The sequence below is a fragment of the Astatotilapia calliptera genome, chromosome 6 (assembly GCF_964374335.1).
Source record: "Astatotilapia calliptera chromosome 6, fAstCal68.1, whole genome shotgun sequence".
NCBI classification, from domain to species: Eukaryota; Metazoa; Chordata; class Actinopteri; order Cichliformes; family Cichlidae; genus Astatotilapia; species Astatotilapia calliptera.
In genome coordinates, this window is record NC_137427.1 from 12,871,621 (window position 1) to 12,898,280 (window position 26,660).

The 26,660-nt window shown below is 38.5% G+C and overlaps 1 protein-coding gene across 6 annotated transcripts; it reads right to left on the reverse strand.

The window, feature by feature from the left end:
• Positions 1 to 1,120: 1,120 nt before the first annotated feature.
• gne (glucosamine (UDP-N-acetyl)-2-epimerase/N-acetylmannosamine kinase) lies at positions 1,121 to 26,660 on the reverse strand. Of its 6 annotated transcripts, none has more exons than XM_026170379.2 (15): positions 26,506 to 26,612; positions 15,597 to 15,620; positions 15,419 to 15,490; positions 15,033 to 15,181; positions 13,779 to 14,025; positions 13,074 to 13,281; positions 12,835 to 12,987; positions 12,516 to 12,728; positions 11,887 to 11,974; positions 9,962 to 10,172; positions 9,725 to 9,854; positions 9,416 to 9,637; positions 8,460 to 8,642; positions 6,114 to 6,230; positions 1,121 to 3,081 (listed from the first exon to the last, which is right to left on the reverse strand). In XM_026170379.2, the coding sequence occupies exons 1-15, from the start codon at positions 26,506 to 26,508 to the stop codon at positions 2,846 to 2,848; spliced, it is 2,256 nt and encodes a 751-aa protein (XP_026026164.1). In that variant the 5' UTR covers positions 26,509 to 26,612; the 3' UTR covers positions 1,121 to 2,845. The 6 variants fall into 6 exon arrangements, with proteins under 6 accessions (XP_026026164.1, XP_026026162.1, XP_026026165.1 ...); XM_026170377.2 differs by lacking the exon at positions 26,506 to 26,612 and adding an exon at positions 19,375 to 20,232; XM_026170380.2 differs by lacking the exon at positions 15,597 to 15,620 and having other exon boundaries at positions 26,506 to 26,660.

Here is a 26,660-nt window from a genome sequence, read left to right on the forward strand (position 1 = left end):
GAGACGCTACAGATTGGATCGTGCAGGAATCATGTTTGTGGTGGATCTCCTTAGAGATGCAATTACTTCACCAACTCGACGCCACAACACTATTACACCAGAGACGAAAGTAATCACAACCCTGAGGTATTTGGCAACCGGGAAAATGCAACAATGCAGCAGTGATGACTTGGGTCTGCAATCACAGACATTGCTAAAAGCTGAGCCGTGTTACCCTCGTTAAGACCACACTGGACTTGTAACGTTGTGATTTCTACTTCATTAAGGACAGCCCCTTGAGATAGGCCATCTTGTTTTCAACAGGGTCCATATGGGAGTGAAAGTACAAAATATGTCAGCTAGGATATTAATATGAGCAAATAAGACACAAATCATTATTTGAACAGGGTGTAATGAGTTTAAGTTTTCACATATTTTAGATTCTAATGTTAGGCTATAACCCCTACAGCTTACTATTCATTTTCCAGATATTTTCTTGAATGTGAAATATTATTTACAATTACAGTCAGCATAAGATTAGAGTGTATAATTATGTTTATTGATTTGAGGGTACATCCTTTGCTCATTATCACCAAAAGCTCATTTCCATCAAACTTGTAGGATCAACCAATCACGGCTTTTGAAATGATGACTCATACCTAGCAACGGGGTCAACCACACCTCCTCACTAAGATAGGATTTTCCATCCATTCCTTGCTCAGAGTTCACTGAAAATGTTCTGGAATCACTTCTAAGCTAAAACTCCTGGCAAGGAATTTTTAGGTTAAGTTAGGAGCTCTCTGAGAGGATTCTCAGAATCTTTAGGGATACGGGCCCTGGTGGCTTTGAAAGGGATCATAAATGAGATGAAAATTGTTAGCTTGATTTTTTTTCATAGACTTACACTCTACTACAAGATGCACTTTCTTTCAACAACTGCCTGGCAGAATTTTGCATACATTTTTAGTGCAATTCATCTTTATATTTGTCATTGGACCTAACTTGTTAGAAGTTATCACCATTGGCTTTTTTTGACTTATTAATTCTTGCTTTTTCAGTCATTGATTTCATCAATGAGCAAAAAGAACAAAGGTGTAAAAAAAAACAGCCTCATATTCTCGGCAGTGAAACTTGCAAACGGTGGTAATTAAAAGTTCTTTATTACACAAATATCAACAGCCTTTTAGATTCAAAACTGGCTTAACTGTTGCTAGCACAGATTCAACAAGATAAAATAAACATCTTGGTCCATGTTGATAGCCACACGCAGTTGCTGCAGATTTGTCGGCTAGACATCCATGAAGCCAGTCTTCCCCTTCCACCACATCCCAAAGGTGCTGCGTTGGATTGAGATCTGGTGACTTTGGAGGTTTTTTTTTTACTACACTGGCGTGTTCATGAAACAAGTTTAAGAAGTTCTGAGCTTTGTGACGTGATTAGATATTTGCGTTAACAAGCAGATGAATCGGCGTAAAGTGTTCAGTGTTTGTTCGTTAATATTAAAACTGATCTGGTCAACAGATAGGAGAGGAGCCACTATCGAGTGCTCAACATTTGTAGGAATTCCTTCAGGTCCACTGGAAAAGCATTTCAGGTGAAAACCTCATAAAGACCTCAATGCATGTTTAATGCATAAATTAAACATTTATAAGTTTTAAAACAAAACTGAAGACATCAAAATTTGAAAATTAATAAAAAAAAAAAAAAGAAAGAAAAAATTGATTAAATAGGTGTTTTGCCTTCTAAACAGTAAATATTTTAATCTGGTCAAATGACACCTTAGATGTATACTCACTGTAACATTTCAAAGATGCAAAGAAAAAATGTTTGAACTGCTATGCAGTTTCAATTTTTCTTTGGACACTAACTAAAAAGTTGAATAATAAATACTTAATTAACTTCAGTCTTTTTCTTACAATTGTCTAAAACTTATTTTCTCGATGAATATTAAACAAACATCCACAGAAATGTATTTAAAACTTACAAATAGCATGTATTGTGCAATGCAGTATAAAGGTGTACATAAAAACCATGTTGTACATCTTCAGAAGAATAACATCTTCATAACAAGCCTGGGAAAAACTTAAACAAAACAAACAAACAAACAACCCCCCCAACCTCTTACCATACTATAGCATCCATAGATCCAAAGCAGTTTTAATCATGTTTATTATACACCAAACACCGACAACATTAAAACCACCTGCCTAGTACTCTGCATGTCCCACTTGTCCTCTAAATGGGGCAAAGGTCTTGTGGGTTGAATCTTTATAGTAAGGCAAGGCTGGTGCTGCTGTTGGGGACTACTACCACATTGTTGGGTATTCTTCATGTAAGTGAGTTGTAGTTTTAATGTTGTGACAGATTGGTGTATATTTAAAAGTTACTTAATACCATTTTAGATTATTTCATTCATAAAAAAGAAGAAGAAGAAGAACAACAACAACACACACAAAAAAAAACTAAAAATGTAAATTGTGTATGTTCCATACAATTGGAAATGCAACATCCGCACAAAATTGATAGAAAACTAAAGTTACAATAGAAAGAAAGCAACAGAAGCAAGATTCAGCTATAATTTGGTCACAAGGTTTCTATAAATAGACTATTCCATCCATCCACACCACAAGCACAGAAGGAAGGTTCTAGCTTGTACAGATAAGTTTTGGAGATTAATTCAACCTCGATACTATACAAAAGAGAATTAGGATTTCTGGCCCATGCACTAGACCCACTCCCACTTCACATGTGTTTCCGGATTTTAATCCGACTAACAGACTTCAACTTTGGAAAATAATAACTGTACTTGTATGTTTGTTAGACCACAGGGACAAAACTGCCTTGCAGGTTTTAATGATTTTGTTCTTTAATATATTCTTCTGGTTGCATAGTCTAACACCATGCTGGCTGCTCCAAGTAAAGCTGGTTCTTCCAAGTCTGATGTTACAACCTTGATGTTTTGGACAGAGAAGAGCGCTCTCTGCGAGATGACATGCTGCACTGGCGCCTGGTAGTAAGAGGCCAAGACTCCAGACAGAATCACCTGTGAAGGGTTGACTATGTGGAGGATGTTGATGATGCCCACACCCAGTGCAGTGGCGGCTAAAAAGGGTAAGAACACATAAGGAAGTTATATTTTATCTTTTTTTAAATATATCTTTTAAAACATTACCACATAATCTAAATAACAGGCTGCCTATTTCCATCTGTTTCCACGTGTATGCCAGGTTTTGAGATTTCTTTCATATAACAAAAGGGGTGTGTTATAAACGGTAACACACGGCTGTGTTAACCCCACAGAAAAACTCCTACTCAAATAATGCCTACTGTAAATGTAAGATGCCCAGTAATATGTCCACGAGTAATTTATTTATAGTATTGACTCTTAAGTTAAATTCAGGCTGTTGTGTACATGTGAAAATAAATCAGATTTAGACTAGAGATGGACCGATCCAATATTACGTATCGGTCCGATATGGACGTAAATTACTGGATCGGATATCAGAGAGAAATAAAAAAATGTAATCCGATCCATTAAATATTAAAAAAAAACACCTCACAAAACTTGGCGACATGGCGTAACTCGGCCCATAACCGTAGCACGTCGGAGCAGTGTGCTCACATGATAGAGCGGCTGTGTGTATTTGTAGCCTCAACCAGCATTTCATCTGTGATCCCAGAGAGAAGCAAAGCAAGTGTGTAAGTTCATCTCTGAATCTTTGTAAAGCATTCCCACATTAAGCTTAACAACTGATATATGGAGCAACTGCCTCTTCTCTCTCCCTCTCCTGTTGCTACTTCAATCATGAAACTGCTTAATGATCAGCTGATCGGCTTTTCTGTCGCGAGTCCGTCTCTCTTCTTTGTTTTTGGCCCACTTTGCACCAGAAAGAGGAAACCAGTGGCTGAACAACAGCAGCACGTTTAAGCTTGATAAGCTGCTGTTAGAATTTATTTAATATTACTTTCTAGACCAGGATCTTTTTCTACGTAGCTGACGGCTGGTAACTGTGCAGGGGCGGATCTAGCAAAGTTTAGCCAGGGGGGCCGATAGAGATTGAAAATGTGACGTCATTCAGGGGTAAAACCGCAAAGAATTCTGGGAACTCGTGGCAAGAGGTACTAGCGCACGCAGGCTTTCAATTGAAATCAGTTATACAGCGATAAAATGAAACACAAAAATGGCAAGAAGCTGTTGTATTATTAACTGCAATAGCCGGTCGCATGACAGCCACGGGAAGCCGACGGGTAAAGAGATCGGTTGTTATCGGATTATGTCGTTGAAGAGAAATTGTTCGAGCCATGTTTCCGAAGTAACAAAGAGGCGATGGATGGCCTGGATTGCAGCCATTCAAAGATCAAATATAACGTCCTAGAACACTCCAGCTCACATGTTAGTCTGCGCCAAGCATTCCCACAAAGGTCAGTCTTCTGTTGTAGTTAATGCGTCATTTTTCTTAACATAATTGGTGATATAGGTTACAAGCAAGTCTGGCGCTGAACAGAAATTGTCGCGCTATGCTCCTTTATTTATTGTGCATAAACAGTGAATTGTCCTGACACAATATTGCGTTTCGCTTCTGTTATTATGGTACATTGACAAAAACATATACTTTTATTCACAGGATAAAACAGGTTTTTTGTATCACTAATTGCCCAGTACGATTACAGCATACAGTATTATTGTCACTGCTACATTTCTGTGATGGGTACCAGAAATTATTTCCACTGCTAATTAATTACCGTTGAGCTCAAAGGTCCTATTAATAAACGGTTAACGAATGTGTATTTATGAAGACGATTTGTGAGACTGGTAAACTTATGATACGTACGATGATCTTTCGTTCTACACGGTGCATTTCAAGGTCCTGCACCCATCCGTCAGTAAACTGTACCTGGGCTTGTTGCAGTGACCTGAAGTTACTAAACTTCATGAGTGTATGCACTCACTCCAAGAAGCGTATAATTATAAATCTGAGCGTGGTGAAAGTTGGGCAGCACGCTAACGTCTTTTGTCCACTCTGTGTGCTCGTAAGGGTCTGACCCTTTCACTCCTTTGATTTTTTCCTCGTATCTTTTCTTTGTCTTTTCGTCGAGTCTGTATTTGTACGGACCGGCATTGTTCTCCTTCGTTTTGTACATTCCTTTTTTGGGGGGGCAAAGAAAAAGCAAGAATTTATTGGAACCGGAAAATGAACGTTTTGCGGTGCTGCAAATGCTTGCATTTGATGCGGTACTTGGATTGTTTTGCCACGAGTTCCCGGCATGCAATGCGCGAAAATCACGTGGTCTGTCAATCTCTATATGGCATTCACAGGGAAAAGGGGGCACAAAGACATACTTTTCTTTCTTATTCTCATTTAAAATGTCTAGCTTTTAATAAATAATTATCTGAATCTTACACCCAAAGTTTTAATCTGATGTAAGAAGTCCATTACTGTATATAGTAACTGTTAAGTCTAATATACCCTAGTAAGCTATAGTGCTTTTTCCTTTGGGAAGATACCATCTGTGCAGTCTGCAATTCTGTTGAAGGAAGATGTTGAATCTATTTAATTATTCTTGAAAAATAATTTATTTCTGTGCATTTTTTCCCAACCTGCATCAAATTAAAGTTGATTACGTCGATTAAGAATCATGAGGTGGAGGGTGGGGGGTGGTTCCCTATTTTTTTTTTCGCTGGGAGTTTGCAACCCTGTTAGTTAGGTTGCTTAATATTTCTGCTAAGTACTCTTTAAAATACCAGAATAGTAAGGATTGAGTAGGTTTAAGTTTATTAGATTGATCAGTATTACTGAACTATGAAATATTTTGGGTGCAGTGTATTTTTTACATACAGGTATAACAGAATAGCTTTAGTGTTGTTGTTTATTTAAACTTGAGTATGAACTTATACAAAATGCAGCAAGATATTAAAAAAAAAAAGAGTTTTATTGATTAAAAAACACTATATCGGATTCATATCGGTATCGGCAGATATCCAAATTTATGATATCGGTATCAGACATAAAAAAGTGGTATCGTGCCATCTCTAATTTAGACCACTGCTGAGGTAGAAATATTGTCAACCCCATTTTCAAGCTAGGTGAACCTACTATTCTCTACTATTTTCTCTGTGTCCTTTGTGAACTAACCCTTGGTCAGAACAGCGTCGGCTTTGGAGTTTCCCATTTTGGCTGCACTGATAAGATGTGCAGCAGTGATTGGCTCTGAGAGTTTCATATCCATCCCCTCCACCTTCAACAGATCCTCTGTAAAAAACAAACACACAAACAAACAAAAAACACATGGATAATGAACATGGATAATGATAAATGGAATGAAGCCACTTGAGACATACAACAAGAAGGGTTATGCTTAATTACTTCCTGACGTCGTTCATTCCTGTGCTGGATTTAAACTGACTTTACAGCTTAAGAAACAGGAACTAGCATTGCAGGATACAGTTTTATCTAAATAATACCAATCTCACTGTTTACCAGATTATCATGTGATGGATGACTGAGTTGCTAAACAAAAACTCAATAAATATATATTTGTTTAAAAAGATTATAGAATACAACATAAAACCATAAGAGTTGAGGTACAATTTTCTCTACCCCATCAAGAAAATACATGCCCCAATTTAAAAACAAACAAACAAACAAACAAACAAAAAAACCCACCCCGGCCTTCTGTGTAAAATGTAAATAAAAACAGAATACAACACTTTCCCAAACCCATAAACCCACATTTTACTCAAAACAGAAGATATAAAATCGTATCAAACATTTTAACAGAGTCACTTTACTATTTAATGAAAAATATTTGCTCATTTTGAATTTGATGCCAGCAACGCATCTCAAAAGTTGGGAACTAATTATACTAATATTAACTGGCAACAGGTCAGAAACATGATTGGGGATAAAAGGTTGACCACTCCATCTATCAATGCAGGTTAAATCTCTATCACTCAAAGAAGGAGCCATGTGTTAGCATCTGCTTAAAATTTCCTGGGTAAACACTACTTAGGCTACTTCTGTGCTTACATTGAACTTATGCTGTTTCAGTACTATTGCACTATAATGCTGATTGCTGCTGCTACCACTTAGTGTCAATACATTCACACTCTTGGGTAGGGATGGGTACCGGTGTCCGGTGCCATGATGGCACCGGTTCTGACATAAACGGTAGTAACCAGACAGAAAAGCAGCGCACATTTCGGTGCTTTATTTCGGTGCTTTTTTTTCCTCAGCTGTGATACACTTCTAGCCAATCATTTTACCTTTGCGAGGATAGTAGGCGGGGCCAGGTACGTACGTTCTTTTAGAGCAGAGCTACAGATTAAAAATGCCCAAAGCGAAGCGGTCAAAGTCTGGCTGTACTTCACAGCAAAAGATGCAAACTCATCAACCTGCAACTAGTGCTTTAAGGTGATACTGTCAAAGGAGGTAACACCTCGAATCCGATGAAACACCTGGCGACGTATAGCGGTTTTTTTTTTAAAAGCCGAGAAATGCACAGTATTTGATAGCTTGCTGCGAGACCTCACACCGAGCACATCTACTGCGGGTGGGTTGCCTGTTATTGGACCCGGATTTAGCAACATCCCCCAAAAACCCGAAGAGGAGAGTCCTGGCCCCTAGCCCTGCCAGTGTAGCAGAAATGATGACGGGTGATGATGGCAGCAGCAGCCGTTCTTCTCTGCGTGAGTAGCTTAACGTTGTTCGTGTGTAATTTACGTTGAGTAGGCTAACCACGTTATTATATTAATGCATGTAAGGTGAACTAGCAAACATCATCATAGCTACATGCGGCTGTCTTCTTGTTTGATGGCAGATACTCCCTTCACCCTGGCCAAAAAGGCTAAAATGACCAAAGAAAAAGTGGAAAACAGCTAAACATGAGAGGTTTTTGGACAAAGTTTGTGTTTTTTCCATTGTTTAAGCACTGCTTCCAGCCAAGAGTGATACCATATATGCCCCATAGCTGCAGAAAAGGCTAACATTGTTATCTTTCTACAAAAAACCAGCTAAACATGAGAGGTTTTTGGACCAATTTTCTGTTCTCCATTCTTTGAGCACCGGCACCGTTTCAAAAGTACCGATTTAGCACCGGTATCGGATAAAACCTAAACGATACCCATCCCTACTCTTGGATAGTCTGTCATCATGACAGCAGCATACAAGCAACATGGATATGAACCCTGCTCCTGACGACACTGACAAAGTATTTTCATTTCGTTAGAGGCGATCCTGCCAATGCTCTATTATAAAAAAAAAAGTTGATGGTGTAAAATTTAGTTGCACTTTCTGTTGCTCTGGTATCGTAAGAAAACTTGTAAAAGATTATCTGCTGGATAAAGATTTATTTTGTGTTTATGTTTTTGTGGAGAGATTTCAATTTTTACATTTTCAAAGGTTTCTAAAGCCAAGTGTTGGTAAGCGCATAGCCAATATCCACTATTCAAAAAAACAAAAAAAACAAAAAAAATCTCTCACCATCATGCAGTTTTTTGGCCTCTCTCTGAAGGGCCATCCCAGATGCATAGGCCTCTATACAGCCACGGCTGCCACACATACACTCTGGGCCTTCCAGGGAAACCATGATGTGACCCAGCTCAGCAGCACAGAAGGTACTACCATGGACCAACTCATTGTGATGGATAATTCCTCCTCCAATACCTGCACACAGAGTCAAAATATTTTTTACTTCCTGAGACTTAAATAACCAGACGATGTAATTTACAAAAAGAATAAGGCAGTAAATATTATTTCAGCTGTAAAAATCATCATCGCAGTTTGTTTGAATTCATACAGGTCTCACAGTTATCATTAGTGGTGCAACGGATCAAAAATCTCATGGTTCGGATCGGATCACGGTTTAAAGTCACGGATCGGATCAATTTTCGGATTAGCAAAAAAAGAAAAAAGACAAAAATTTAACATTTACTTATTGAAGTATTTTTTGCCTGTTAAAAACATTCACCTCAAGACTCATTCCACACAAATATTTAAAAAAAAATTATGGTACAATATAGGGCAGTATAGGGCTTTGTATCTACCACTCAATTCAATTCAATTTTATTTATAAAGCGCCAAATCACAGCAACAGTCAGCTCAAGGCGCTTTATATTGCAAGGTAGACCCTACAATAATGCACCATACCACTCATTATATCGCACTCCGCTGTGATATAATGAGCTGTCAACGTTGCTTTCCGTTGCCCTGGAGGTCCACCCATTTGTAGTAGTTAGGGCAACAGAAGATGCCTGGGACAGTTCAGCCACAACTTAAATCTTTTCCTGCTCATACATGCTTGGAACGATCTTGCCACTAAAGTGGACGCGAACGGGATATCATAGCGTGGCTCAAGCACGTTCATCTGCACCACTAGTTATCAAGCAAATAGATGAAGATCCTCATCTGAAAAACTTTAAAAAACAAAAACTTCTCACCTGTTCCTGTGATGACTGTGACAAAGTTCTCCACTCCTTTGCCGTGACCAAACTTCCTCTCTGCCAGTGCAGCACAGTTGCCATCATTGTCAACCCAGACGGGTAGGTGTAAAGCATCTGATATGGGCGTTCTTAGGTCCACAGAAGACCACTCCTGAATCAGCTTTGTGGAGTGAAGGACCACACCATCTTGGGGGTTTACACGCCCACCAGTGGACACTCCTAAAGAGCAGAAATAAATCTGAAATTGTTGTGCTGGGTTTTTTTTCCTATGTGTAAATGTGTTTTAGTATTAGTGTGTTTTCATACCGACACCAAGTATTCTACAGTTAAGGCCCACAGCATCCCGCATGGCATCATTGCACATCTTTAATATGAGTTCCATTCTGGCCTCGAAAGTCTTTGGATTGGGCTGGCTGTATTTCTTCACTATGGTGCCCTGGAAAAGTTTAAAAAACAAAACAGCAGAACAGACAAAAGCTTTTGAAAGTGAAAATGAAGAAACATTTAAAAAAACATTTAAAGTTTAGTGTTCATCCAGCCTACCCTCATGCAGACAATGGCCACTCTGAGGTTGGTCCCTCCCAGGTCGACGGCCAAAGCACTTTGTGTCTCTAGGATATGATCAATGTCCTGGGAAATCGGATCTTTCACAGGAGGGAAGCAGAAGGTCTTTTGGAGAGGCTCGTCCAGGTCAATAGAACGGAGAAACTTGAGAATACGAGGCACTGCGTTGCCATCACCATAAATCTTAGAACTGATTTAAACAAACAAACAAACAAACATATTTGCGTGTTTGCATATTTGCATATTTGCTAATATAAACATTTTTTAAAATTTTGTTTTGACTCCAAATACAGTTCAGTGCAACCCATTGTTACATTATTACCTTCTCCTGATTCTCAAACCTTTTTTTAAATTATGTCACAGACAGTGACTCTGCCATAACCCCTTTTTTAAAAATAATTTGGATAAAATCTGCCTTATAGACGAACAGTTTGGTAAAGTAACACAGTTTTCTTCTTTCTAAGACTGCACACAATAATCACAGACGTATATAACATTCACCTGCATGTCTATTGTTGGTTAATGAGCCTGACCTGATTCTGTACAAAACGTGTTATGTTAAACATACCATAGGATATACATTAGGGCTGCCACAAACGATTATTTGGATAGTCGACTAGTCACCGATTATTTTTGCGATTAGTCGACTAATCAGATCATCATCCATTGGACGTAAAACTACAGCTTATTGCACCAGCAGCATCTGCTCTAATATAACTATCATTAGCTTACAGCTTTAAGTGTTTAAGGTCTGTGCTAACTAAAAATAAAGACAAGATGATAGTTTATTAAATTTTAATGAAATTTGCAGATTGTTTCGGTGAAGTTTAATAAACTCCTTGCTATCTAAAATATAACAGGACACCGGAGTATATTCTCCAGCATCTCACACTTCTGATAATCAGCTGTCTGCTTGATGTTTATTTAGCTGTGTAAAAACTATAACTTTAATCTCAGCCAAACCGATTTACTCAGGAACAAATAAAATACTAAAAAAAAGCCAAACAATAACATTGTTAAGTTATCTAAGTGACTTATATATCATGTTTAACCTGAGTAGCGAAAGACAGCGGTGGGTTTGAAAACGATTTGCCAGGAGTCCGGTGTTCTCACGGCTCTAGTGAGCCTAGCCCCCGGCTCGCTATCGAGCTAGTGGGTAACAGACGTCTCTGAAAACGTCAGAGCGCTTTTGAAAATATGTGGTGTCTTGATAAACTGAGCAGATAATTGAGGTTTACACAGCTACATTCTCGCCTGAAAATATGTTAAACGTTTATTTTGTGACCCAGAAAGAATAATAAGAGTAATATTAAAACTAACTAGCTGCCGCCATTGTTGGAAACTGAGCTGGGCTGCGCTATGAATTCTGGGACACAGCTTCTTCTTCTTCGGGGTTTAACGGCAGCTGGCATCCTTGTACATGCAGTGCTGCCATCTTCTGTTTCAGTCCGTTATTACACTCTTAAATCCTACTACTTATTCCTGCGTCTTTTGGGATCTTACAAAGCTTCAAACGACGCGTCGACTAAATCGTGACTAGTCGACTAATCGTGGCAGCCCTAATATACATCTTGCCATTTCCTGCTACTTCTAATATCTTAAAGGGCTTTAACAAAGACAATTCATCAACTGACTCATTTGATAGATATGCAAAAAGTAAGTACTGGCTGGCAGAGGAAAAACAGGTCACACAACTTGAATGTGACAAACTGATAATGACAGACTGTAATTTCCAACATATTTTTGAAATCCTGTTCAACAGGACTTTAACTGGCACTGTAAGTAAAGTTACTGAAAATATACAGCAGTTCCTTCATTGAAAGAAGGCTTGGCAAATGAAAATACACAGTTAAAAATTTGGTCAAACACCCAGGAGACAAATGAAGATTGTACACTGGCCATACCAGGGGTATCTCTTTCCAAACTGCAGCTCCAGAGCATGGTAGATTTTATTGTGAGTGTCGGCATCTCTGACATGTAAAACATTTTCACCTGGGAGAAAAAAAAATGTCCTCAAGTTAATAAGAAAAACAACCTGAGACAGATTTAGCAGAACAATACAGCTTGGCAGGTTGAGGAAAATAACCTTGATGTTTTTGTACTATTTTGTCTTCCAGCAGCCTCAATCCTTTAAATGTTCAAGGACAATTAATTCATGTCCCAGTAAATGATTCTTTCCAGCTATACCACACATACTGACATTATATTACTCAATCATTAACATATACTAAAAAAATAAATAAAACATGAGTCTCAGTGGAGTCTTTTGGACTATGATGACCTGACTGTCTACTAATAGTGCTGGGTGTTTGTCTCCTGGAGATGGGATTGATAGCGGATATTATGGGAATAGTATGAGAAAGTTCATGATGGGATAATCATTCCCGCTGTAACTTGTTTTCACCTTTTCCTCTTGATATTGCGCGACTTAAAAAAAAAAAAGAAGAAGAAGAAAACGTTGCGCCTTTGTTTAGCTCCTGTGAAGCTTTGTATGAGATAAGCTCAGGGCAATTGACATTCTTGTTACACCTACCTGTTTCTCTGCCTGTTTGTCTTGTTCCCAGGTTAATGACAGGTGTGCCAAAGGCCCCAGCCTCTCGTACCCCGCAGCTGCTGTTTCCAATCATGCAGCCAGCATGTGACACAAGCTGGATGAACTGCTCAAAAGGAATGTGCTTCACTGCTCGGAAGTTTGGGTGTTGCTCAATCCCCTTTCTTCGCATAACACGTACCATCTCCTTACTTCCTGTTTATAGGAGAAATGCTTATGTTATTTTTCTCAACTTTTGTTTGAGTGTCCAAACCTTATTGAAAAGAGGACTTTAAAAACAGTAAGCACAGGTGGAGCTAACCGGCATCAATGTTGGGAAAGAGGATGAGAGTCTTCTTGTTGAAGGAAATCAACGCATCCAGCATCAGCCCATAGATTTTAATAGAGTGCTGGATGTTCGTCGTGACCGGGTGCTGCAATGCTACAATATAGTCACCTTCCTGGACCTTGTCATCTGCAAGATGCAAATATCACATAAAATACAAACGTAGACTTATTTCTCATTAAATAATTTTGTCCTGTGAATATATTTCTGCATACCCAACCAGCTTTTGATGATATCCATGTAGTCCTCTCTGTGATGAGACAATAGCAGCTTGTCATATGAAGGGCAGCCAGCAAGGAGGATACGAGAGTGGTCCTCACACATAGCTATGAGGTGCTGCTCTGCCATCCGTGTGCAGCAGGCGTGGTAATGGGCCAGTTTACTGATAGCATGGCGGATTGAGTCATCAATTGTACCACTAACCTGGAACAAGCAGCACAGGATAGAGTTAAAAAATAATAATAATACTGATGTAACCACCCCCATCCTCCAGTAGCTAGTGTCCCCTATGTTTTAAATTCTAGGTGACTCCCTTCTTTTGTTATCACAAGATTTTCAGAAAACCTGACCGCTGAACTTGATCTCAAGGTCAAGGTCACCAAAATTCAAACTCCTCTGGCATGTTTTTGAAGATGCACCTATTGTATGAATTAGATAACTCTAGGTGACAACTTTTGAGATACTGTTATGACATAGTTGGGTGTCCAAGCTGTCCACCTGCCCAGCCCATCAGCCTTTTACAGCTGAGGGGTAAAACAAAAAGAAGAAAAGATTCTGCACTGGCAGAATGCATAAAAAAAATCTAAGTACTTATGATGCAATATTGCCCCCATATTTTAATTTTCTTTTCATTGTGTGCTGCTTTCAAGAAATGTAATTGCCTCTAATGAAGGAGAAACTGTTCAACTGGGTTTCCTCACCTCTCCTCCCTCCAGGTGAAGTATTCTAATATTCATTAATGCTGCAGCAGTAGCCAAAGCGAGAGCATCGAAACGATCACCGTGTACGACCAGGATGTCAGGTTTCAGTCTCTGTATAACATCAGGGAGTTTTACAAGTGCCAGCCCAACGCTTTCCACCATGGCAGCCTCGTCCTCTCCTCTCACAATAGTGTGGAGCTTCGAGCCAATGTCAAAGTCGTCCTGCTCAATCATCCGAAAAGTGTTCCTGCAAAAACAAAACACTTCGGTAAGTTGCAAACAGCACAATGTATACTGAAAGTTCCAAATCATGGGATGGCAACAAAAGGTTTCATTTTTGCAATGTTTTTGAGATGCAAGAAAGAAAGAAAAAAGACTGGAAGCTTATTTTTGGAACTTGGCAATGTGAGATTCAAATTTTAAATGCTGACCAAGTTATCGGAGTTATCTTTTGCACACAAATATTGAGTGAGTATGGAAAATATGACATGTCTCTATGAATATTCTAGGCTTATATACTCGGTCTTGCTTAAAACATGCAGACCATTGTTATACTGTCTGTGCAGTTGTTTGACTCCTTTACAAATGTTCGAATCCCATCCGTTAGACACCAAAACTGGATAAATATCACAAATCTCTCAAATCTCAAACTCACTATTGATATCAATGTTTTTTTGCCGTCACTCCACAACTGTAATCTTTTCCTCAGCAACCAAACCCCATGAGTTGCTATGTAATTTTACTCCTAGTAAATCAGTTATGTGGTATGGATGCACTGGTGTCCTTCAACTCTTCATTTATTTTACAGGTCACCGAGCAAACAAAATGTTGTTGGCTCAGAGGGCGATCGTGGCTCAAGAGTTGGGAGTTCGCCTTGTAATCGGAAGGTTGCCGGTTCGAGCCCCGACTTGGACAGTCTCGGTCGTTGTGTCCTTGGGCAAGACACTTCACCCGTTGCCTACTGGTGGTGGTCAGAGGGCCCGGTGGCGCCAGTGTCCGGCAGCCTCGCCTCTGTCAGTGCGCCCCAGGGTGGCTGTGGCTACAATGTAGCTTGCCATCACCAGTGTGTGAATGTATGCGTGAATGGGTGGATGACTGGATATGTAAAGCGCTTTGGGGTCCTTAGGGACTAGTAAAGCGCTATATAAATACAGGCCATTTACCATTTATTTTGTGAGCATCTTCTGAAGGTCCACAATTGAAAAAGAAAAGAAAAAGTGGCATTTGCAAAGGAAAAAAGTTGGGTCGTCTTACCCGTAGTCATCAATGAGATGTGAACCAAGCACCACAACTTCCAGTTCAAAGTCTTCTGGGTGGGATTTGATCCCAGACATGATGGGGGCCAGCTTGGAATAATCTGCTCTGTTGCATGTTGCCACACACACCCTCAGTTTCCTCTTACACTAAACCAGAAAACAGTGTAACCACCACACGCACACAAAGACACACACAGACAGTTTTTGTCATTTTAATTTAGTATGCAAAACAAAGAAATACGTCTCTCAGTTATTTCACTGAGGTCTGAAGGAATATTATCATCTCCACACATCCTTGAATTTCAACTATATACTACATATGCATCTGCTTCACAACAACTATATACATTTTTTTTTTAATTGAGCCAAGACATAAAATCATACCTGATTTGACTCTCCCATCTTTTCCATTGATTTCTTCTCTTTGTTCCTTTGCATTCTCAGAAAATACTGCTCCTGGGGGAAAAATAAAAATGCTGTAGGTAAGATCAAAATAAAAATGTGTAAAACATTATCTTATACATTATTTTCTTTATACACAACACCCACAGATCATACTCACTTGGGCCTTCCAAATATTCAGAGGCTGAAGCATGAAAATAAACAAAACTACACTAAAAATGATTCATATTTAACATGAAGAACACACGCTAACACATTATTTACCCGACAGAAAACATGCTCTACAACAGTGCTTTACTTTACAAGGCCAAAGTGACGCACCTAGTAATGTGACGTAAGAAAACCTGTAGCACCAGCTATGCAGCTAATAACACTTTCAGCTTAACAGAAACACAGAAAGACGTATGCGAGAACTTTGGATTGGCAAAGACATAATTTATAGTACTTTTTAAATGTAAACTGTCATACTGTCTTCTGTGAGAAAAAATTTATTGCTCCTCTTCCATTCACCCATTATTCTGAATAAATACCAGATCCTGCAATATGTCATTTTAAAGGATTTATAGCTCCTCCAACATGATGATAGCTCTGTTTATTCACTAGACAATATTGCTTCCATTTGCTGCAAGGAAGAAACCATATCAGTTGTGTTTTACCAGTCTGTCTATATATTTAGGCAAATGAGGTATATCACTAATGCTGGTAACATATAATATTCAAGGTTCAAGGTTCTTTATTTGTCACATGCATAGTTATACAAGTATAACACACAGTGAAATGTAGCCTGACACGCTCCTCGACATGTGCAAAAATGTGTTGTTGTTTTTTTTACTACAAAGTTATCTGGATAAGCCAGAACTTTGTATTACATTTAGTTGGTCAAATTACAAAGTCTCAAAAAATGTCTCAAAAAATACTTTTTTAAAAAAGTCCAGGATAAGGTGGAGGAGGAGCCGTGGCATGGATGAAGGTTTCAAAACCCTGTTTGTCCATAATGTGCTTGAGATGTTCTGTGAAAGAGCTTAACAAAACTACAAGACAAACAATTTGGATGGCGTATAGAATTTAGTCCAAGTTTCTACATAGTAAAAACATATCTAAATCATAATTCTGCAACTCAGAATGACCAACCCTAAAATGTGTCCAGGTAGTTCAACTGCAACACAAATGCAGCCATAGACAATATAAGTATTAACAGGGGGGTAGTCCAGAGGCCATTATTATGAATCAGGATTTTGGCTTATCCAGATAAGCTTATGGTTAACCCGGGTTTTTTGTGCTATAAGATTAGAGATCAGCAGCAACAAATCACCACCTATTGACAAATTCATTCTTAAATGCAACTTTATTTTAAACTGCAGGAATTACAGTTACTAATCCACACTAAGAATGCCCGTTCAATCACTGAAATTGATATCACTTTTATCGACTCATTTATTAAACTGTGGGACAGTAAGCTTCAAGTTTTTAAATGGATCCAGTTTAAAATTTCAGAGCAATTTCAGAGGTGATGTGTAGCCATCACCTTAAAAATAAAAAGCAGCACTGAAAATATGCTAGGCCATACATTAATTAACTGGAATTAAAATGTTTATCTTACTGCTCTGCACGATAAATAACTAGATTTATGCAGCAATTTCTTCTGCCAGTGTTGCATTTTATAATAATAATGATTGGATTTATATAGCACTTTTCAAGGCACCCAAAGCGCTTTACAATGCCACTATTCATTCACTCTCACATTCACACACTGGTGGAGGCAAGCTACAGTTGTAGCTACAGCTGCCCTGGGGTAGACTGACAGAGGCGAGGCTGCCATATCGCGCTATCGGCCCCTCTGGCCAACACCAGTAGGCGGTAGGGTAAAGTGTCTTGCCCAAGGATGAAACGACCAGGACAGAGAGCCCGGGGATCGAACCGGCGACCTTCCGGTTACAGATACGCTTCCCAACCACGTTCGCCCCACTGGTTTTTATTTGTTCTTTATAGATTTTCAATCACCATTTGATAACTTCTGTAGAACAGCTGTCACTCATAGGGATCGTTTTTTGTGGAGGAGGTCATATGACCTGTGAAATACTCCTTTTAGCTTGGGTTAAGTTACCCTGGGTTAAACACTTTTGTGCGCCTGTTTATCCTGACTGCTAATGTAAAATGCCCTGGTTGTGATGATCTTGCCTTGTAGTACTGTCTAAGAAACATCCTCTGTGTCTTTCTGCTGCTTAAACAGGTAGTTCCAGATCCTGCTAGTCTTAAGGAAACAACCTGAACGATGTCATTTAAGGGATGCAATAGGCACATAAATGACACACCTAAAAACACAATAGTAAAAGATGAGCCTGTTCAAATCTTGACATTCATCTTCCTTTGTCACTAAAGATAAATAAGACCAATTTACATAAGGACATAAGGGGTAAAAGTTCCGAGCTGTCAAATTTGTTCTTAATTTTATCAATTTCTATGATCTCTGCCTTATAGAATAATGTTATGGTTACAGATTAGAGAAAAAAAAACAAGTTTGAATTCAATTCAGTACTTTATTGTCCCACAAGGGGAAATTTGTTTAGCACCAAGGGCAATGTATAGTGTATACACACACTATATCGTGTATACAATATAGTGTGTTAAATCTAAATAAAATCATAAATGGATGTTATTTAAATTATTTAAACCTATGTTTACATATAAAAATGCAAATAAATCGTGAAATTGAGAAAGATTTGAATATGAAACTACAACCAAGTTAGTCTATCGTTATACAATAATGTAACTAAAGCAGTGATGCTTAACATTTTCTTTTCCTTGGCATTTGAGTACAACGGTAAAGATGTAAACATTTCACTTGTTAGCATATAGCTCTAAATCAACAGTCTTGCTCTTGTCAGGTGCTAACACCATTTTAAAGCAGAAATCCTAAAACTTGAGCCAATATTTCTTCCACAGAACATACAGCTAGCAACTCACAGATAGTCAGTGTGTTGTTATCATTATGCTGCCTCTGTTGCAAACTTTTGAGTTTAATGGAAATAACACAAGAGAAACTAGTAAGCTAAGCATGGCCTTGAAGAAATAACTGCAGCTAGTCTATTGAAACCACATCTGACAATCAAGGTTTGAGACTGAGAAGCTGAAGTATCATAAGATGGTCCTACCCTGAAGGACAGAGCCATGAATCTAGCCACTGAGCTCCACTGAAAGTGTTTACTGGGGTCACAAATCAAATGGGTAGTAGCGCTATTTTCCATGTATAGCGTTCTACACAATCCACTTCCTTCTGCTAAAATAGCAGGTATAAGGTGTATCCACATTGGCTTCACTTTCAGGCCTGGACCACTACATCTTTCAAATATAGTATGTTTTCAGTAGCATTTTGTAGCTTTCCATCATTGCCTCCAAAATCAAGTACCTTGAAAGAAATGTGGATGATGTCTGTTGTTAACCGTTAAGTAATAGAAAAGCTGGTTTTGTTTTGTTTAGAATGAGGGCTTTGCTGCAGGAAAAGGCACCCTCACTTTAATTATTAAGAATTCAATCAGCTATCACAGCAGTGTGGTGCACCATGTTCTTCAACCCAATTTCAACCAAGTATTCATGCCAAGTGTTATATCTGTGATTTAGTTAAAGCAACATTAATTCTGGTGTTACATACACGGGTAAATCCTGTAATTTACCCTAAATTGTATTCAGCATGCGGTTGGTTCCACTCAAGCATCACAAGACAGCATCAGCAGCCAGCATTAAGGTGTGGGAGGGGGCAGGGATGCATGCAGAACGCAAAGGCAGGAATGACACAGCAATAGGAGGCAGACAGAGATGCTCAACGTACAGAAGGGAGAAAAGAAAATGAGCAGCAATAATCAGATGATGATTTAAAACAAACGAACAAAAAAAAAATATATGGAATCATGCTAAATGACAAAAAGGCCCATCTGACTTACGTGAGGACTTATCTGCACAGAACCCAGATGCATATCCATGCCACACCTCTACAGATTCTTGGCTAAAAAGCAATCTTTGATTGTTATTATTATATTCTTATTATCCAAGGATTTGTTTTTGCCGTTATCATGGACGTATTGAGGAACGAAGGGAGAGCATGCGCAACCCAGCACACAGCAGGAGAGAAAGGAAGTGAGAGAGGTAGCGCGACACAGACATAGAGCTGGGGGAGGAGCAGGAGACGAGGGTAGGGTTCAATTGAAATAATGCCAATGATTCACCGAGTATGTGACAGCAAACAATGAAGAACAAAGGCTTGGCACTTCATACTCTATATCATATGCCTCTAGTTATTATGACAAAATAAAGTAATTCCCTATTGCAGTAATAGACATGAAATTGTTAAGTGCTGTTTTTCATGACCCTGTTTAAAAAAAAAGAAAAAAAAAAACATCTATGCAATGTTAAACTAAAATGAAAACGCATAGTAATGATTTACTAATAATTTCAAAAAATATTAAAGCAGCTTTAAATAGTGTTTAGCTGCCACTGTACATTTAAAAGGTGCAAGAAAATACTCCAATTAATTCAGTGATTATCAAACCAAATCTGCTGTCAGCATGAAACTGAATTGAACTGCACAAACTAAATTGAATTACATTAATTAAGTCAATTTAAATGAATGATTAAAGGGGTCATAGTAGGGATAGTTACAGGAAAACATTTATGCACAATATATTGATACAATAACCACTACTGCAAATACTGACTTTGAATTTATACATATAAACATTAACTTTACAAATATATTTTTACCTATATTTTTTCAAAATACAAAGAATAAAAAAAAAAAAAGACTACAACATTATGTTTAACAAATTATTTGACAACTAATCTTTTAGTCTGTGTCACAGCTTACCTATGTCAGTAGAAGAAGAAAAACAGATTGAAATTTACCGTTAGGCCCTAACGATCCTTTTTCTCTCTCTCTGAATAATTAACGGTCATCAGTGCTGGGCCATGTGCCTAAAAACATGCAACATTCACATTTAAAGCAGCACGCTATTATTCCTATGAAGCTGAAAGTATTTATCAAAGTCAAATAGCTGGATACAAATACAACCTCGACTTGTAACTGACCAGTAGGGAAAGGTTACATTCAGTGGTGGGTCTAATTATTAACCTTTTGTAAGCAGACGTGTGCAACTCAGGCAATTCTTATGTTCAGACAGGTTTTGACCATTCTCCCTATAGGGCATGAGACTTGAGAGAGAATCATAAGAGGAGGCAACCATACTATAGTTTTTAATTATGTAGGGATGTCTGAATAAAGTCATGAATGAGGGACATTTCACAACTGACAGAAACGTCACTATGCATTGCATCTCTTAAAACGGCTTTAAGGAAGCAATGAAAACAGATATGTTTATGTAGTGAAAAATCACAATATCAGGATCTGCTGTCAGCATGAAACTGAATTGACAGCTCGTCCTTGCATCAACAGCTAACACTTTAGCATGCAAACACGCAAATATTATACCACTTGTAAAGGATCCAGCTTTGCCTGGGCCCAAGCTGACTGAAGATCAATAGGTGAAGCTGAAAGCTGCGTGGTCTTATACAAAAATTTGAACGTATCTTTAAAAAAACACGCTAAAGAGGAGTTTGAGAATCTAGCTTGAAATCTGTGTACAGTTCAAAAGCCAGTCATATCAATCACTGAATGCAACAGTGAACTCATCTCCAAATGTTAGAAGGTGTACAAAGAGATAACCGCTTATTTCTGAAATATATTGGTCTTTATGCTATTCAATAAATACAAATAATTCTGAATGTAATGTATTTTTCAATAAATATTGAAGCAGGACTTTCTTTTTATGCAAAATCAATAATATGCAAAGGCAGTGCTAAACAGCTAATATACATGCCACCTATACAACAAGCTTCCCAAGTTCACACAACACGTTAAAAGAAAAGGAAGTGTAACACATTGTTCAGTTGCTTTCTTAAACAGGTTTTTCTTTTTTGAAACATCTCTCACTGCCATTATATTGACCAAAGAAAGCACATATTCTGAAATAAAATTAAAAATAAAACAGTGGTGAACATTCCCAGGAGGGGCCAGCCAACCAAAATAAGAGTCTATTGTCAACTCATTCAAGAGCTGTTGACTGTTAACCTACTGATTCAAGACATCACTTATATAACTACAAAAAGTAAGTAATTTGTGTTTGGTCAATTATTTGTTTACGGTGACAATGCCTATTCACAGTATGTTTTACATTTGTAAGGAAAATAGATTTTTTTGGTTAAGTAACAGAGTTGTGTTGCACCGATGAAAATCACGTCAAATCTTCTGTGCTGAATAATACCAAAAAACGTATTCTGCTACTGCTATGATCTAAAGAGACTCAAGAACAATGTTAGTGACATTTATCAGTGTAAAAAGGGCTACAAAGCCATTTTTACACTTTGGGACGGCAACAAGCCATGGTGAGAGCCATTCTCCATAAATGGAGCAAACCTGGAACAGTGGTGAACATTCCCAGGAGTGGCCAGCCAATCAAAATAAGAGTCTATTGTCAACTCATCCAAGAGCTCACAAAAGAATCCCAAACAACTAAAGAACTGTAGGCCTCTCTTGTCTGAGTTACGGTCTGTGTTCATGAGGTAAGAGAATATTTCAGTTTTCTTATCTTGTGTTATTTCAACTCTTAAGACTTCTAAAGCATTTTTATTGTCTGATAAAGACTGGTTGCATGCCAGTGCACACACCCACTTACTGGCACAGACAAACCCTTGGAAAGTTGCAGTTGAACTTGGAATGTGTGTGCAAGCTGTTACATCATGTGTCAAAACCGTCCCAAGTGGCCGCCTACTCCCATAAGACTGAATTACTGTAGGAGTTCAAATTAAAACGGAGACAAATATGATGCACCGTACTCCATTCTGCCATACCGGATTGAGAGTCATAGTGCTCACTGGCTCCGTAGGACTTTGTTTATTTAAGTAGTTCAGGGACCTGCAGGATCCTGCTTCACTCAATTTGCATAGGAGTTCAAGGTAACTTAGAAAAATTATCTATTTACAGGGAAAAAAGTGACAGAACACTGAAAAATAGGAACAACAGCAGCTAAAATGTTCATTCAGATATATAAAGTCTTCATTAAAAAGCACAGAGGGAAGTACTTCCTGCTTTGCCCTAAGTAAATATGTTGCAACACAAAGAAATCCACACGAAGAACACTCTTCATCCATGACAGTAATCTTTGAATTTAAAAGTTGATCTAACTGCTTTCCTTTTCAAAGGTACCCAGTTTCTGTAGTTCTGTTGTGCAGTTAAAATGTTTCCAAAGACACAAATAGGCCAAAGTCCACACCAAATATTTATTAAATATGGCTGCCAAAATGCCAACAGCACCTTATTTGCAGTCTAGGCTTTTCTTGTATTACCAGTCTATGTAACACAATGGTATAATGTCAACCAGCATAGCACACCGTCTTCCAAAGAATAGGGAGCAGTCACAACTAAGCCCAGACGTAGTTACATGATTGCTTCTCTCCTGCACACTGCTCATAAAAACTGCAAATAAAGCCTGACAAAATGACAGTTGAGGACCTTAAAGACAACTACGATGTAACCTTAGTGACACTTCCATGTAAAGGAAATACTGAGAATACCATTACCAAACTTATGGTACTGTATAATGGTTATGACACATGATAGTTAAATATTTGACATCAGGGTTTGCACTGCCTCAACAAGCTGTCAATTCTATTAAGAACTATGCAAATACATTACCATCCGCATACAGCTGGAACATCCTGGTATACAAATTATACAGATCAGGTGTGCTGACTGACAAATAACACAAAAATAGCAATACAGAGTCAAAAGCAGCTCCCAGGTAAGACCAGGAGAGTAAAAGGGCATCATGGATAATCTGCATTTTTTTCCCATTAAGCTGACCAAGAACTGAATGTAAGGGTCTTCCTGTGTGGACATTGTTTTACACTGTGCAGCAAAGACTTGAACATGTTGTACAGAGATTTCCAGCCCACAGCCCACTCAGTAGCTCTCTATTTCTCTGTCCATGAAGCTTTCAGCCCAGAAATGCTCCAATTGCTGACAGATTATACCACATCCACTGTTTCAAGATTAGTTTCAATGTAGATGCACACTTATAAAATCAAATAATAAATTAATTAAACTGCTTTAATATTTAAACGTTATAATTTATTCAGCTGTTTTCAGCAGGCCAGTAAAAATATACATGGGCCAGTAAAGCACAGAGCCACGGACCCAGAGCTGTTATGTTGGATACAAAATTTTTACTAACATTATTTTTAAACATCTAAATCATCAGTACATCCGTTTTCTACAGCAGTAAACGTGGCATCAAAGCACAGGCCAACTGTCAGCACTGATGATCTTGTTCTACTCGCTTTTCTTCATGCTCTTTAAAAACACACAGACCCACCTACACACATGAACAAAAACACATACAAAAGAACGCACACCAAATCTTCCTCATACCGGAGACCGTCACAACACCTTTTTTTTAAGCTCCTCTTAACACAGAGGTTAAAAGCGCTTGAACACTGCTAGCATAATGGACAGACTTTTGACGGGGCTTGCACACAAACGCAAAGCAGGAGATGAATATAAATATATGCAGTAGATAAATGTGTTTCCAAACCAACTTCCTTCCAAGCCAAAGACTAGAAAATATGGTGAAAATATGGTGGTGAAAATATGGTGAAGCATATTCCATTCGGCTTCACCTGCACAAGTGCCAAGGTAGGTCTCCCCTGCAGAATTGGTTTTCCCTGCGTCGCGAGCACGCGCTGGGCTCTCCAAATCACAAACAAACAGTATCCTACATTCTTGATTTTTAGTTCACAAACACTTCTTGTAATGACTAACTACTCCTGACATGTTGGAGATGTTAGCTCTTTATACAGTAAAGTTACAATGGGATACAAATAATATCAGGCTGATCCTGCCACAATTTGTTTCCCCGGTTCAAATCACGGACAAACAGTATCCCACAGCTGTTTATGTTCTTGAACCTATTTTGCACAGAGAGGCATTTTTTGAAAAATGTATTGATAGCAATGTTGAATATTATTACACAGGAAAAAAACACAACTACACGTAAAATAATTACACCGTGACGCCTCTGCCTTTCTAAATGGAGGGACAGTAACTGCGTGTGTATATGTAAACGTGTAAAACCTGCAGATAGTCAGATTAACAGCAACAGTATTTTGTCTCTATCTGCCATTCTGCAATTCAGCTCATGTAAACAATAACGTGGCGCACAGCGTGACGTGAAAAAAAGGCACATACCTTTGACCTTGCGTGACGAACTCTGTATTCCTCGTCCGTCACGTAAACACAAAAAGGGAGTTTTTAAAAATCAAAGTTTTCAGTGATTCGAAACGCCGTTTACGTGTGGACGAAAGACCCAAACGCATAGAAACAGCTGCGTTTTCAGAAATACTCATGTAGGTGTGGACGTAGCGCAAAAGAGTTAGTAGTTTATTTTAGCACTACCTGTAATTTATTGCTTAATTATCTGCTTAATTGTTGTTAAAGAAGGGTGTGTGTGTGGGGAGGCCTAGCAAAAACTTTTTGGGAACCACTGTCTTAACATATTGAAGCATTCAAACAAGACCGAGTAAATACTGCTTGACTATAATTATCTACAAGGGTGGGACAGTGGTGGTGGAGCTTACATCATAAAACACAATCATAAATGACTCTTAAATATGCAGCAACTATTCCCATACTTTTTCTGAGCAAACAAAGCAATAAATCAGGAAATGTGCACACATCCTGCTTCCATCCTTCTTTACTGGTTTGCTATGTAATCACACCTGTTTGAATATATGCAGGAATACTTTATAAAGTATTACAATTTTCAATCCATTACACTCTGGTATTTTTATTTCACCTTTACATCACTCATTCATAACCCCGACCGGTTATCGCCAAAGCACTTGCTCATAGAGGGTCATATGACTGTTGGGGTTGTTTTCTGCTGTCTTCTTTGTATTATTGTAGGATCTTTACTTTACAATTATGATATTCATTCACTTGTCCTGTAAAGGCTTACACACAACATTCAGACATCTAAAAAATGGACAGAGTATTCTATCCAACCAACCATAATCTTCAAGTCATCCAGTTCAGACAAGTTGAGACGTTACATTAATACCACACTGCCATCTAATGTCGTTTTTAAGAAAGCAAGCTTTTTTAGGGCGGTTCTACCACTGGTGTCTTGCAGATGTGGTTACACTACTAACTGGAACTTTCATCCACACCCACCTGCTCAAATTACATCAATGCTCTTGTGTGGATGTTTTATAGGTGGCCGGCGCGATCGGCGCAACATAACACACTAAATGCCAACATTAACCATTATAATTTTTTTCAGTTGTTTTCAGGAGGTCAGTAAAAATATACACGGCCCAGTAAAGCTCAGAGGGTACAGGGACACCCAGTGACTGACCGTTAACTTAACAGCCCCTTACATAATGCCAGTTTGCAAGTGCATGCCCTAATTTCTATTTAAAAATTAATCACCACTACGTATCGCTGAACTCAGTTGCAGAAAGTCATCCTTCTGCAACCAGAAATATTTTTAGACTAGATAAAGATTAAAATGATTGCCTTCGGACTTTTCTAAACGTAAAATAATGTTTAAAGAATTCAAGACATGCTCGGGCGGGTACAATCGGACTAATTTGTTATTTTCGCCTTATGTTCAAACGAATAGCTGTCTCAAGGAAGTTTAACTGTTTTAAATGAGGGCGGCTGTCGCCTGGTTTAGCCAGAAACTTATGCTAGGGTTAGCTAGCACGTTAGAAATCAATATAGTAAATGAGCTAAGAGTGCTGCTAACACCAGCACACCCCTTACAGGGCGCTGTTTCCCAGTTTGAGTGAGTGACACTTTATCCGGACAATCCCCAAAAAGTGAACAAACGTTTCGGAGTGGCCTGACACTCCAAGCTAGCTATGGTTAGCTGGCGAAATTATACTAAAGTTCCGTGAAGTTTCCATCTGTGTAGCCATCATTTTAATCAGATTGCTGTGGAAATCCACTTACAGAAACTCACCATGAAACCTCCAGAAACGCCGTCCTCATCTCACGCTAAAACCATCGATGGCCACACTTTTTTTCTATTCCGCTTTTGGGTTTCTGTGATTACGTCCCCAGTACTGTACATTGGTGCTCTCACACGAGGGGGTTTCAAGCTAACACAAACATGAA